Genomic DNA, 12301 nt, shown 5'->3' on the forward strand with positions numbered 1-12301 from the left:
GTGGTGATTGTCAGCTAGACATCACTCTTGATAGCAATATTTTACTTTGATTTGCATTAAAAACCTATCATCTAACAATATTGGTTCCATTATATATATGTCATTAAGGACTTCCTTGTGCAGGCTTCCCATATTGCTGGCAGCAGTGTGGGGAAGAGCTGCCACTGGGCTGATACTTCTAAGAGGCAGAAACAGGAATAGATGGAGCCTGGGCTGTGCAGCCCACCCCAATAAGCTGCTCAGTACCAGAAAGGGAAGCAAGCTGTGTCAGAAAAAGGCCCCCAAGGAGTCGGGGGGGGGGGGAGGGGAGGGAATCATTTTATGACTGTCAAAGTTGCAGTTCAGTCCCTAATTTGCTCCTGGAATAACACAGCTTTGCTCTGTCCTTTACTTGAGGTGGATTGCAAAGTACTAGTGCAGAGCATCATAACATACTACTCAATGTGAATCAGGCTCACTATATATCCAGACACAAAATTTTACTGTACATCTGAACTCAAATTAGGGATCTTACATTATTATTGTGTATTACCGTAACACCTAAGAGATGTTTTCAGATCTCTTAGAGATAGGAGATAAGGCTTATTAAATGAATGATGGAACAGGAGCAACTCGCAATGAGATGACAATGAAATAATTCACTTCTAAAGGATAATTCTGGCTCTGGGGTACAGTAGTACATGGTAAAATCTAAAATGAATAGGTAGGACTGAAATTTAAATAAATGTAGTTTTGATATGAGTTTTAAAAAATAATCTGAAGTTTAATTTAAGAACATCAAGGAATTCAAAGTTATAGTTCCACCATGAGTTTAAGTTGCTCAGATCACTCGGATAAGTGTTTTTTCACTTGTTTTAGAGGTGAATTTACTGCTGTTCTACATCAAGCTACTATCTATTTCTTATTATTCTATATTCTTCATACTACAAATGCAAAATCAGGAAACAGGCTTAAAATCTTATACAATTTAATGTCACAACCTTTTAAGATGCCAGCACAGTTGGTTTTATCCTGCATGTAGTGTTGGCATATTGAAATATGTGTTTAAAAATGTAAAATTTAACACCACAGCCATTAACACAAAATAGCGTACAGCATATATAAAAAGGTGACAAGATTCATTTATTTTAAGCACAAAGAGTTGGAAGTTCCTGGGCCAGATTCTGTGCCGTGAATTCCCAATCTGCTGGAGACTTTCTTCTGTCCAACCCAATTCCAAAATCTGACAGGAATAGCACTTCCTTGGCACTGCTTCACAGCTGTATATGCATAACTGAGATGAGAATTTGTCCCCTTGACAATAGAGCTTGAAAATTTCCTCCATATTGTAGTATTACTGTGTCTCTCCTCTGACAGAGATCTGCTGGTATAACTGACACTGTTTGGCCTGACATGAGTTTGAACCGGGGACCTATAGTGCAATAACTATGAGCCTCTAAAGTGTGAATTAAAGCATTGGGTCTTAGTTAGCTACCATTGCTGACTCATTCAACTCTCACATTATCCAACCACTCAGTGGGATGGTGCTGTGGGTGTGAGTTATGTTGGCAGAAGGTGTGGAAGAAAAACGAATCACTAATGATACATGAAAATTGCTCTATTTAGAAATAGGGTTGGGGTAGCTGAGCTCTCTCACTCCTGTTGCTCTGCTCCCTCTTCACAGCTGGTATCACTAGCCTCTTGGTCCCTAGGCGTTGCCTTATCACTGTTGGAGAGAGAGCCTTCTCCTTTGCAGCACTGGGGTCAGGCGCTGCCATGGTCTCCCTTACTGCCTCTCTCCCCGGGCACCGCTTGCTTATCCCTCGTACTTTTGGTCCCTGGAATAGTGCGATGGGGTTAAAGGGCAACCCCAGGACCTGCCCCCAATCTCTGGTGTAAGGGCACAGGGCGGGATGTGTGAGCAAGGAGGAGACCGAGCTGTGTTGTAGAATGGGATGGTGCCCTGTCACTGCCACACTCCTGGCTCCCACAGCAGCGCAGGCTCCCAGCCGACTCACCTGGCCAAAAAAAGGAGAGGGTGTGGGGGGAGGAGGGCGCCCATTACCATCTTGCTGCAGTTACACTAACTGCCGCTCTAGCAACGAGCGCTCGATCTCTATGACCCCGCCGGTCTGCCTCTCTAGCCCTGGAGATTCTATGGTGACCCGGACGCCAATTCCGCTTCCGTTTTCTCCCCAAACTTCCGCTGTCCTGACCCAAGCGGCAAGCGCCCAGTGAGAGGCTAGTAACTCAGCGGGGCTGGCTGAGGCTCTGGCTGGGAGAGTCCATTCGGGGGCGGGGGGACGGAACAGAACTATCGTGCCTCGAGACCGGTTCCCGGGCGGAGACGGGAGTGAGTGTGTGAGGCGCCGGGACCCCTACGCGCTTCGGCATGGCGGCGGCTTCGCTTCAGCCTAAGAAGATCGTGGCGCCCACTGTGGCGCAGATCAACGCGGAGTTCGTGACCCAGGTGAGGGGCGGGAGGGGCCGGGGTGGGGAATATCTGCTCCCCCCTCCCCCCCGTACTGCGGCCGAGCGTCATGGCGAGGGGTAGCACCGGCCACGGGGGGTGGGAGCCCTGCGCTGCCAGGCCCGTTAGTTGCCCTGGGCTCTCCCGGGCCAGTTCATTCAGAGGCTAGTGATTAACGGCCCCCCTCGGGCGGCTGGGGGTTTGGGCCTTGGAGACGTTTGTCCCGGTGTAAGCGCGGGTCAGCCCCTTGGCCTTGCAGTGTTTGATCCCGCTGAGCTCCTGGCTTTAGGGGCCTCTGTAGGCAGCGCGTTGCTCTGGTTTATGGAGCAAGGTGTGTACAGCGCCTGGGCAGTTCGACACCGTGTCTGTCCGTGCTTCCCTCGCACGCTTGTGTGGCCTGTCTCCTTTCGCACTCTCCCTCCACTCACCTGCAGTCCCCGCCACCAACTGGCAGCCTTGGCTGACCCGGTCTAAGTGCACGAGGTTCAGTGGTTTAATGGAGGGTTGGCCTGGGTTTCTTTAATTACATGATCTGAGTTGTCAGTAAGCAGACTCAACATGGTAGCTTTGTCTCACAGTTGGGTCACGTTTGAAAGGTTATCATTACAACCACGAGGGCTAAAATCTCATTCTTCTTTAAGTGGAAGTATTACAGCTAAAAAGCACCCCTTGCAACTGCACCTGAAATAGTCACGCTGCACAGCAGACTCTGGTCCCTTCCCCAGCCTTAATCCCACAGGTCCCCCTACCCAACGAAGAAGCACACAGCCTGTGAAGAAAACGACAGCAAGTACAGATGAGGAATTCAAAGCACTGACTGCTTACTCACAGCCAGTTATGCGGAAGGCAGAAAGCTGAGGACTGTTCATGTCTCCTAAGAAGGATTTTCAGGCTGCTCAGGTCCACCTCTGCCAATTGCTTCTCCGGCGAGGGCTCCTGGACAATTCCTCTGCAAGAGCAGCTGCAAAAGCCAAGCATGAGCTGTCACTATACAAAGCTCTATTGATGCATGAAATCTTGCCCTCATCCCTGCCTCTGTCTCCCATCCCATCTATATCAACCCCACTCAATGAATAGAGACTGAGTGAACACAGTCAGTCACCGTTTCACTATCGTGCCCACTGCCCTGCATGATTTTTGTCCCTTGCTGCTTCTTTGTGGCTCCCGAGACCTAGCCTGTGGGGATGCACACCTAGCACACCTGCCCAAGTTCTGTGAAGGGAGACGGCACGGGAAGAGGCAACGTCAGAGGCTATGTCTATGTTACAAGTCCTTACAACCGCAGCACTGTAGCTGTGCCACTGTGGTGTAGATGCTTACTACAGCGACAGAAGGGGTTTTTCCATCTCTGTAGTAAATCCACCCCCTGGAAAGGCAGAATTCTTCCATTGACCCAGTGGTGTCTACACTGGGACTTAGGTCAGCTTAACTATGTCTTTCAGGGGTGTGAATGTCTTCATGCCCCTGAACGACATACTTAGATCAATCTAAGTTTTAGTTGCAGTTTTTGACTCAGCAGATGTTCATGAAACTTGTAGAGCAAGCTCTCTATTTATTGTAGGGGAGTGGATTTTTCAAGTTGTCATTATATGGTAGTATTGAAATATACTGCTGTACAACAGGAAGGTCTCTGCCAAGCGAGTAATAGGTCCTCTGACCTGAGGGACTTTATAAGAAAACAATTTGTAATGGTACAGAATAACCAGAACATCATAACTGTGGCTGAAGGTTCAGTGTAATTGGAATGTATCATGAAACAGGTGGGTTTTAAGCAGTTTTATGTGAACTCCTGTTCTTCTCTGTCCAATGCATCCTCCTGTCTTTCATTCAGAATGAAACTTCCTCAGAGATGACCATGGAGCCTGTGGCAGCGTATCTCATTAACCTTGCAGGAGATGGGGAGTAGTGAGGAGGTGCTAGGCCTTTAACAGAAGTCCCATGGCCCTTTCTGAATGTCCTGAAACCTCTGAAATTTCTCAGGAGGTCTTAGAATATCTGCTTGGGTGGAGGCCTATGACCAATGCATACTGTGTGGGGAGCCCACCTGCCCTTCCTGTTGCACCATCAAGATGATTTAGGAGAAACATGCTCCGGAGCTCTCAAACTCCGGAGTTTTTCATCAAACTTGAACCTTCCCACATCATCTACAGAGCGGTGCATGACTTAGCATCTTTTTATTAGGTGTATCTATCTGTTAGATTAAATTTAGCTAGCATATGGAATAAAAACATTTTGGTTCACTATAAAATAGACAGACTAGTTACAGATGGTTGTGTATTTGTCCATATGTTTAATGAAAAACTTTTTTTTTCCCCTTACAGTTGGCAAATAAGTACTGGGCTCCACATGTGAAGAAAAAATTACCTTTTGATTCAAAGGTAAAAACTTGGGTTATTACTTGCATTGATATTAACAGGATGTAATAGAGTGAAGGACGTTTGAAAAATTCTTGGCTAGTAGTATGTAAGATTGTCGTCCCCAGTCCTCCCTCCAGCCCGTGGAACTCATCACCGAAGTAGAGTTTCTCTATACAAGAAAACAGAAAACCCAGTTTTAGGGTATTAGGCAACCAATGTTGATATTCTAAATTTTGTTGGTATTGTCTTGAAAATTTCCCAGAACAACCTAGTTAACTTTTTATCATGCTAATCTTTCTGATTTTTATTGATAAATACACTTGCATGTTAATAAGGCCCCAATCTTGCAAATGCACATGCTTAACTTTATGTAGGACTAGGAAGTAGTAGTAGTAAACCCATTTATTCATATCTGAATGCTGGGATGACATAGTAGAAGTTTCTGAAGACTTATTGATCCCTTGCTAACTTTACATGCTCAGCAGATGACCTACCTGTGATCTGTCGCACATCAGCTAATCCTCTCCTCACTGGTCGTCCCCCACTCTGATGACTTCCTACCGTTTCTTCCATGATAATTTTCTCAAGGTTATTTCCAGCTCTTCACCTGATGCGATCAAAGTACATAAGTCAGCTTCTGTCCAATAATATTTCTAACGTAAGAGTCCTTGGTCTTTTCCATCCAGGAGATGGACAAGAGTCTTTGCCTTCACCATGTTGAAGGGCTGCAGTTTTCTTCTTGTCAGCAACATTAGTTCCTTATGTAGGACTACTTGTGTATAAAGTTAAGTACACATGTTTTCAGGATCAGGCATAATAGAGCATCCAAAACTATTCCTGGGGGATTTATATGCCAAAAAAATAAAAATTCTGTGCATGATATTTTAAAGATCTGCAAAATTCTGCATATTTTATTTGTCGGAATAACAATATAATCATGCTCCTGCTATCAGCCACGGGTGGCTGGGGCTGTCAGTGGGTGGGAGAAATCACAAATTCTGTGGGGGGGAGTAAAATCTGTGGGGAACATCAATTCTGCGCAAATTTTGTGTTACGCAGTGGTGCAGAATCCAAACCCAACTTTGGTTCTGTGTACCCAACAGCAACAGGTGAGTCAGTGGATCTAATTACAATAGATTCCACTATAACATGTCTGGGGCTTTAGTTAAGATCTTGTCTGCACTGTAAATAAATTGAAACTGAGCTGTAATTAGCTCATCTACCTGTTATAATTGTATAGTAGATGACTCCTTAAGGTTCTGGGTCTTTTGATGCATCAGATCATCTTTGTGGTGATAGCATAGACTAAGAGGAAGGATTGTCCAGTGCTTAGGGCACTGGCCTAGGATGTGGGAGACATGGGTTCAATTCCCTGCTGTGCCATAGACTTCCAAGTTACTTAGCCTCTGTGCTTCAGTTCCCTATCCATAAAATGCCTTCCTATTTCACAACAATAGGGGATAAATGTTGTGGGGATAAATGCATTAAAAGATTGTGAAACTTTGAGATCCACCAATGAAAAGCATTATATAAGGAATCAGTGTTATCAATATTATTATTATTATTTTATTACTAGTGTTATACAAGTAAATTTAGGAATATGTGCTCAGGAGACCTAATATTTTAGATTCTCTTTGTAAACTTTACTAGCATCTTCTGACATGTATGGAAGCAGCAGGTCTGTGAAACTGCTTGCTTGACACTGGCAGTATGTCTACACTGCAGTTATACACCTTCAACTGGCCCGTGTCAGCTGACTTGGTCTCGCAGTTCTCGGTCTACAGGGCTGTAAAATTTTGGTGTAGATGTATGGTCCTCCCAGCTCACAGGGTCCCAGAGCTCAGGGTCCAGCCCGAGCCTGAATATCTACACCGCAGTTTTATAGCCCAGTAGCCCAAACCCTGCGAGCCCGAGTCAGCTGACATGGGCCAGCTGCAGGTGTTTAATTGCAGTGTAGATAGATCCTGGCTGTCTTCATGTAAACATGATCAGTATAATCTTAAATACTTGAAATACAAAAGTTTCCACAGAGAAGGAACAAACGTGTCATGTTGGCAACCAGTGACATTTATAGGGACTGTCATGTTTCAGAGGGCCGTTTGCACCTCTGACCCATTCTTTTCACTCCCAGAGTGCATCACCCTTACAGGTGTCTTGCTTTCACCTGTCTTGGGGTGGAATACTATGATCCTACCAATCATAGATCATGATAGGATAGCACCCTATGCACCAACCGTGCTTGCTCAGCCGTGACGGGTGACCCAAAACAAAGCATAAAAATAAAAAAGGATTTTAACACAGTACAAGGCCTATGCACATATCAGTTTTACCTAAAGGGTTATGTAGGCCTAACTTATCCCGGACCCTCTTTGTCTATGGGGACTGAGGTTCAATCTCCTCCCCAGCAGTCTGCCTCACTCTTCACCTTACCATCTTCCCTCTTCCTGTCTGTCTTTAAAACTTTGAGGCTTTTGATCTCCCCACAATCTTTACAGGGCTGTGACATTCCTGTAGAAATGTGTTTAACAAGACCAGTTGTGGGATCTGGCCATTGCATCACAGCAGATGGCTCTAGCACTGTCAATCCAGTGTTTATGGAGATGGGCTTATGAAGCTATTGTCTCTCTTTCTGCCTATGTGCAACTATCCTCTTTTTGAATTAATTCCTTATAAACAACACAGTAACGAAGGCAAACAGATGGAATATATAATATTTATGAAATATTACAGGCAGCTCCCATGTGCTTTGCAAGGACAGCCCTAACACTCAATTCTTGGCTTAAAGGAAGCAAAAATAATGAAAAATATAGTGTGTGGTTGCTGGATGAAGTTCTGTAGTGATGGTGTCATCTAGCATACAAGTCATGGGCCCAGATTTTCAAAAGTTTCTAGTGGTTTTGGATACCTCTTTTTGTGTGTGTGTTTGCCCAACTTGAAAGATCTTAAAGGGGTCTGAATTTCTGAGGGCAGTTGCGCAATACTTACTGAACTTAAATTGGCTACCCAGAATTACTAGTTAGTTTCAAAATTGGGTTTAGTCAGCAGTGCCAAAGACTTCCTGTGAGACCTTACCCACCTTTGTAGAGCTCTTTAAGATCTGTGGAGGAAAAGTGCAATAAGGATGCAAGGTAGTATTGATATAATTGAGGACTCCCCAAATATTATTAAACACAGAGCATCTAGTTAATGGCAATTCTGATTTCAGAAACCTTAATGTCTAGAATATGAAAATGAATCCAACCGAAAGTATGAATTCTTAATTAATATAATTTTTAATGTATCATTTGCAATAGGTTATTGAAGATGTGTATACAAAAGAAATTGTCAAATCAAGGTCAGTACAATGTTGCTCCTCTATTATTTAGAATATGTTGAAGACATGTATTCATGCTGATTTAAGGTACTTTAATAATATGAAAGTTAGAAAATGAATGAAAAGTGTAGTAATGGCTGTTGGTTGACTTATGTGATTTCAGAGATTAAATGTAAGCTTTCTTTATGGCTAGAACTATGATCTAACTATGGTCTGATATAGTGAATAAATCATTCTCTGAATTCCGTTCTCTGTTCCCTTTATGTGATTTGTTGTAGCCTAAGGTGGTCTTTGTAGTGATCGTTAATTTTAGCATTCCCCCAGTTCCCAGTCAATGGGGAGATGAATCTTTCCTTCCTAACCTCTGTGATCTCCCTACAGTTTATTCCTCTTTGAGATGTGTAAAGGAGCTGACAGCTAGGGAGACCTCCTCTTCTGGTAGTTGTCTTATTCATGTCTTTTCCCTAGTTTACTAATAACAGTTTGCTAAAAAGAATATTTCACATGCACAAACAATTGAACATACTCTAATGAGCCTTAATATTAAATAGAGAAGAGGATGAGGCAAAGCATTGTGTAAGGTTAAAAACAACATTCCATGACTGTATCCAGAGGAGAGGGAGCAGCAACTGATATCCTTGAAGGCTCATGGAATCCGTATAAGTTAACATCCCTGGAAGCAAATTCAGGATCTAGAGATATGATTTTAAAATGTGGGACATCAGAGTTTGATTTACAGTTGCTTTATTTTTAATCCTCTTTACCTATAAAGTAACCAAAATAATTTGGGTTAAAAATTACCATTTGTAGATTTTTTATTACAGTGAATTCATGTGGGATTCCTTCAAAATCTAATCTGTTGCCTTTGAAGAATAGGTACTGAAGTTAATTTGGGATCCATTTAGCTGTCATTTCAAGGCAATATCTGAAAGAAGTTGCACAGAAGTTTTAGAAGAAGAGTACAACTTTTATTTACAAATCATGAAGTAAAAGAAAAGTTTTACACTTTTTCTGAGTCATTGTCTATACTGAAGATAAGCATGAGAGTTTTTCTTTTCTGTTTCACTTTTGTCCTTTTTTCCTTTTTAGGTTTGCCATTAGAAAGATAATGCTTCTTGAATTCAGGTAAGTTTTGGAGTGAAATAAAAATTAACTCTCTATGATAACCAGTGAAACTAAAGGTCAGACGCAGGAGCTTGCAAGGTAGTACACTTCGTCCATCTACACTTGCTAAAGCTCAGAATGAGACAAATAGGAAAATTTAGTGCAGAAAACTGGATATGATGTGGGATAACACTTTTTAGAAGGTCTTGTTTCATGACCCTGAATTTGTAATGTAAATAAATATAGAGCACTGAAAAGGAGTACCAATTATGCAGAGAGTAGTGATAAATTGTGGACACCTCTTACAGGCCCTGATTCAAAGCCCATGGGAGTCTTTGGATCAGGCACATAATTAATGTGCAACATTTGTGAGGTATGCTGCATTTTAAGGACAGTAGTATGACTTGTTCACTTGTCAGGTGAAGGAAATCTGATATTTAGAAATGATTAAGAAAAAGTCTGCTTTATTGTTTTAAAGTTTCACTGTAATGGATAAACCACAAAAAAAGAAAATGTATGAAATGCCAACATTAATTGTAAATTAATATTTGATTTCGCTTTGATTTCTCTAGCTCACCTACTGGGGAGGTAGCATGAGCTGGCACTTGGCCAGGACTAAACTGTCCCTTCGCCTCTGTGAAACACAAGCTTTTTATCCCTTTTTCTGCTGGCAAGAGATGAAGGGAAGGAGTGTGATATACAAATGGGCCCATTTATTAGAAATGTAGGATAAGCTTAGAAACAAAATGTTCATTTTTTAAATGTTGGCATTTTCTCCCGTTTCCTCCCTTTTGTATTTGAAAAGATATGAGGACAACATCAAATACAATTCTGGTTTTGATGAGGGCGATTAAGTAGCTGCTTACTTCATTTCCAGTTGGCATTGATACCCTTCTAAAGAAATGCAGTAAAAGCTGTCTTATCCAGCATGTTGGGGTAATGGGGGGTGCCAGTAAATGAAAAATGCCAGTTAACTAAGAGGGAGGGCATTTTGGTGTGGGTGGGGGTGTGGGGCTGGGGTTGGGGGGTAGGCTCTGGGAGGGAGTTTGGGTGCAGGAGTAGGTTCGGGGTGCCGGATCCAGGAGGAGCTCACCTTGGGTGGCTCCCCACAAGCGGTGACCTGTCCTGGCCGCTCTTAGGCGGAGGCGTGTCAGGCAGCTCTGCGCGCTGTCCCTGCCCGAGTGCTGGCTCCGCAGCTCCCATTGGCCAGGTACCGTGGCCAATGGGAGCTGCAGGGGCAGCGCCTGCAGGCAGAGGTAGTGTGCAGAGCCACCTGCTGCACCTCTGCCTAGGAGCAGCCAGGACAGGATTCGGCCCCATGGTGAGTGCCCCCTGGATCTGGCACTCCAAGCCCCATCCTGTACCCCAACCGCCTGCTCCCATCCCCCTCCTGCACTCCGAACTCCGCATGGCCATTCCTCCACCTAGGAGCAGCAGGGGCATGTCGCCGCTTCCGTGGAGCCATGCAGAGTGAGGTAGGAAGCCTGTCTGCCTCGTGCCAACTGGACTATAAACCAGACTTTCAATGAAGATTAGAAATGCCGGTTTATAGAGCTTTCCGGTTAGTATAGGGCTGGATAACCCAGCTTTTACTGTACTCTGTAGTATGTACTGTTTTAATCTTTCCAATAAGCCCCCATTCTTTAAGTTGTATTAGAGGTTCTTTGTGCTGATACTCCCCACTATTTCCCTAAACCCTGTGTCTTTTCTGTCTCTCCCCATCTCCCTATCAGAGCCTCAGTCTTTTCCATCTTCATATACACATTTCATGTTTCCCTATCCTTGAGTCCCCATCAGCTACCATTCTACCAGTTGAGGATGACTGGGCAAGCACATTTGTAAAAACCAGAGAATCTTCAAAGAGCGCAGAAGTGTCTCTGAGTGATGTGAGGCTTTTTCTTCACCTATTGGGGCTGACCACTCTCCATACTCTGGGCCCAATTGTGCAAACTGTCCATATGTGCAACTCCCAACAAATTATACATAGAGGGCTAATCCTGCAAACCCTCCATCTTTAGAATGGCCACGTGCCACTCCATTTCTGCACTGTATTGTGGTGCACCAACCTTGTCCTTAGAATGCAAGTCCCTTTGGGCAGAGAAGTTACTGCTAAGGCATTGCTCTCCTCTTGTGCAGCACTATATACCCTTTTGATATAAAATGTATTTATTTTTTTTCTATAAAATTGTTGGGATAGTTCATCTAATATCCATGGGTAACCTGAAGTTTGTTGTCAGATGGATAAGTGTTTATGAAATATTTGTAATGTTTGGGAAGCAAATTAATAACAATAGCAAATTAAATAGCAGCATTCCTTTATTCAAACTGTAGTACTTCAAGGCTTATTTATTTTTGATAAAGGGCTTTAGTTTACCTCTCAATTATAAGCAAGGTATGTGAAACTTCAGACCACACTCTAACATATTAGTTGGAGTTTTTTTAATTGTAAAGAAATTGCTTAATTTGATGTCATAGATTGTAAAAAGCGAGAATTACTGAGAACACTATTTCTTGTTTACTTTATAGTGGTTTATTTTATTTGTGTAATTTTTGTAACTATTAGTGACTTTGTTTATTTAAGTACTTACTCTGGGCTCATATCGTATCCTCTCAAAGAAAAGCCTGTGGAAACTTCCCAGATATTCTGTCTTCCTCCATTTGGTTCAGCATGCAGAATTTCCTTATATGCTCCCCTCAGGAGTGAAGGATTTAGGGGAATTGGAGGTTGCCTGTTTTGTAGCACCAAATCATGGCTCCCATCAAGAGTGGAGGCCTATTTTGTCAGAAGTGACCTTGATTCATCTCTTTTGACTGACCTCTATTTTTAAAGTTGTTTCCCATGTAGAGGGCTTTAGCTTATCAGTCAAAGAAGAAAAAGCCTCCCAGCTAAGACATTACAGGAAAACTGAACATGCCCTTACTTCCCCAATATAGTTCCTCTGAGTCCAGTTGTCATACAAACCACAGATGGATTGCAGTCTTTGAAAGGGGCTGGGGGCAAGTAAGGCCAAATCTTGGGACTAAGGAGACTTGATTACTGTTCCTGACTCAGCCATTGATATTCTTTCTGACCTTGGG

At 43.3% G+C, this 12301-nt stretch overlaps 1 protein-coding gene across 2 annotated transcripts in view; it reads left to right on the forward strand.

Annotated features, from left to right (window-relative positions):
- Positions 1-2167: 2167 nt before the first annotated feature.
- AQR (aquarius intron-binding spliceosomal factor) overlaps positions 2168-12301 on the forward strand; it is a 123760-nt gene continuing 113626 nt past the window's right edge. The window contains exons 1-4 of one of the 2 annotated variants that reach the window (XM_048852358.2): positions 2168-2449; positions 4771-4827; positions 8100-8140; positions 9209-9244. In XM_048852358.2, the coding sequence (XP_048708315.2) occupies positions 2372-2449; positions 4771-4827; positions 8100-8140; positions 9209-9244 (212 nt within the window). In that variant the 5' untranslated portion in view covers positions 2168-2371. The remainder of the gene's footprint in view (positions 2450-4770; positions 4828-8099; positions 8141-9208; positions 9245-12301) is intronic. The other variant, XM_048852357.2, reaches the window with a different exon arrangement.

This window comes from Caretta caretta, chromosome 6 (genome assembly GCF_965140235.1).
Source record: "Caretta caretta isolate rCarCar2 chromosome 6, rCarCar1.hap1, whole genome shotgun sequence".
Lineage (NCBI taxonomy): Eukaryota > Metazoa > Chordata > Testudines > Cheloniidae > Caretta > Caretta caretta.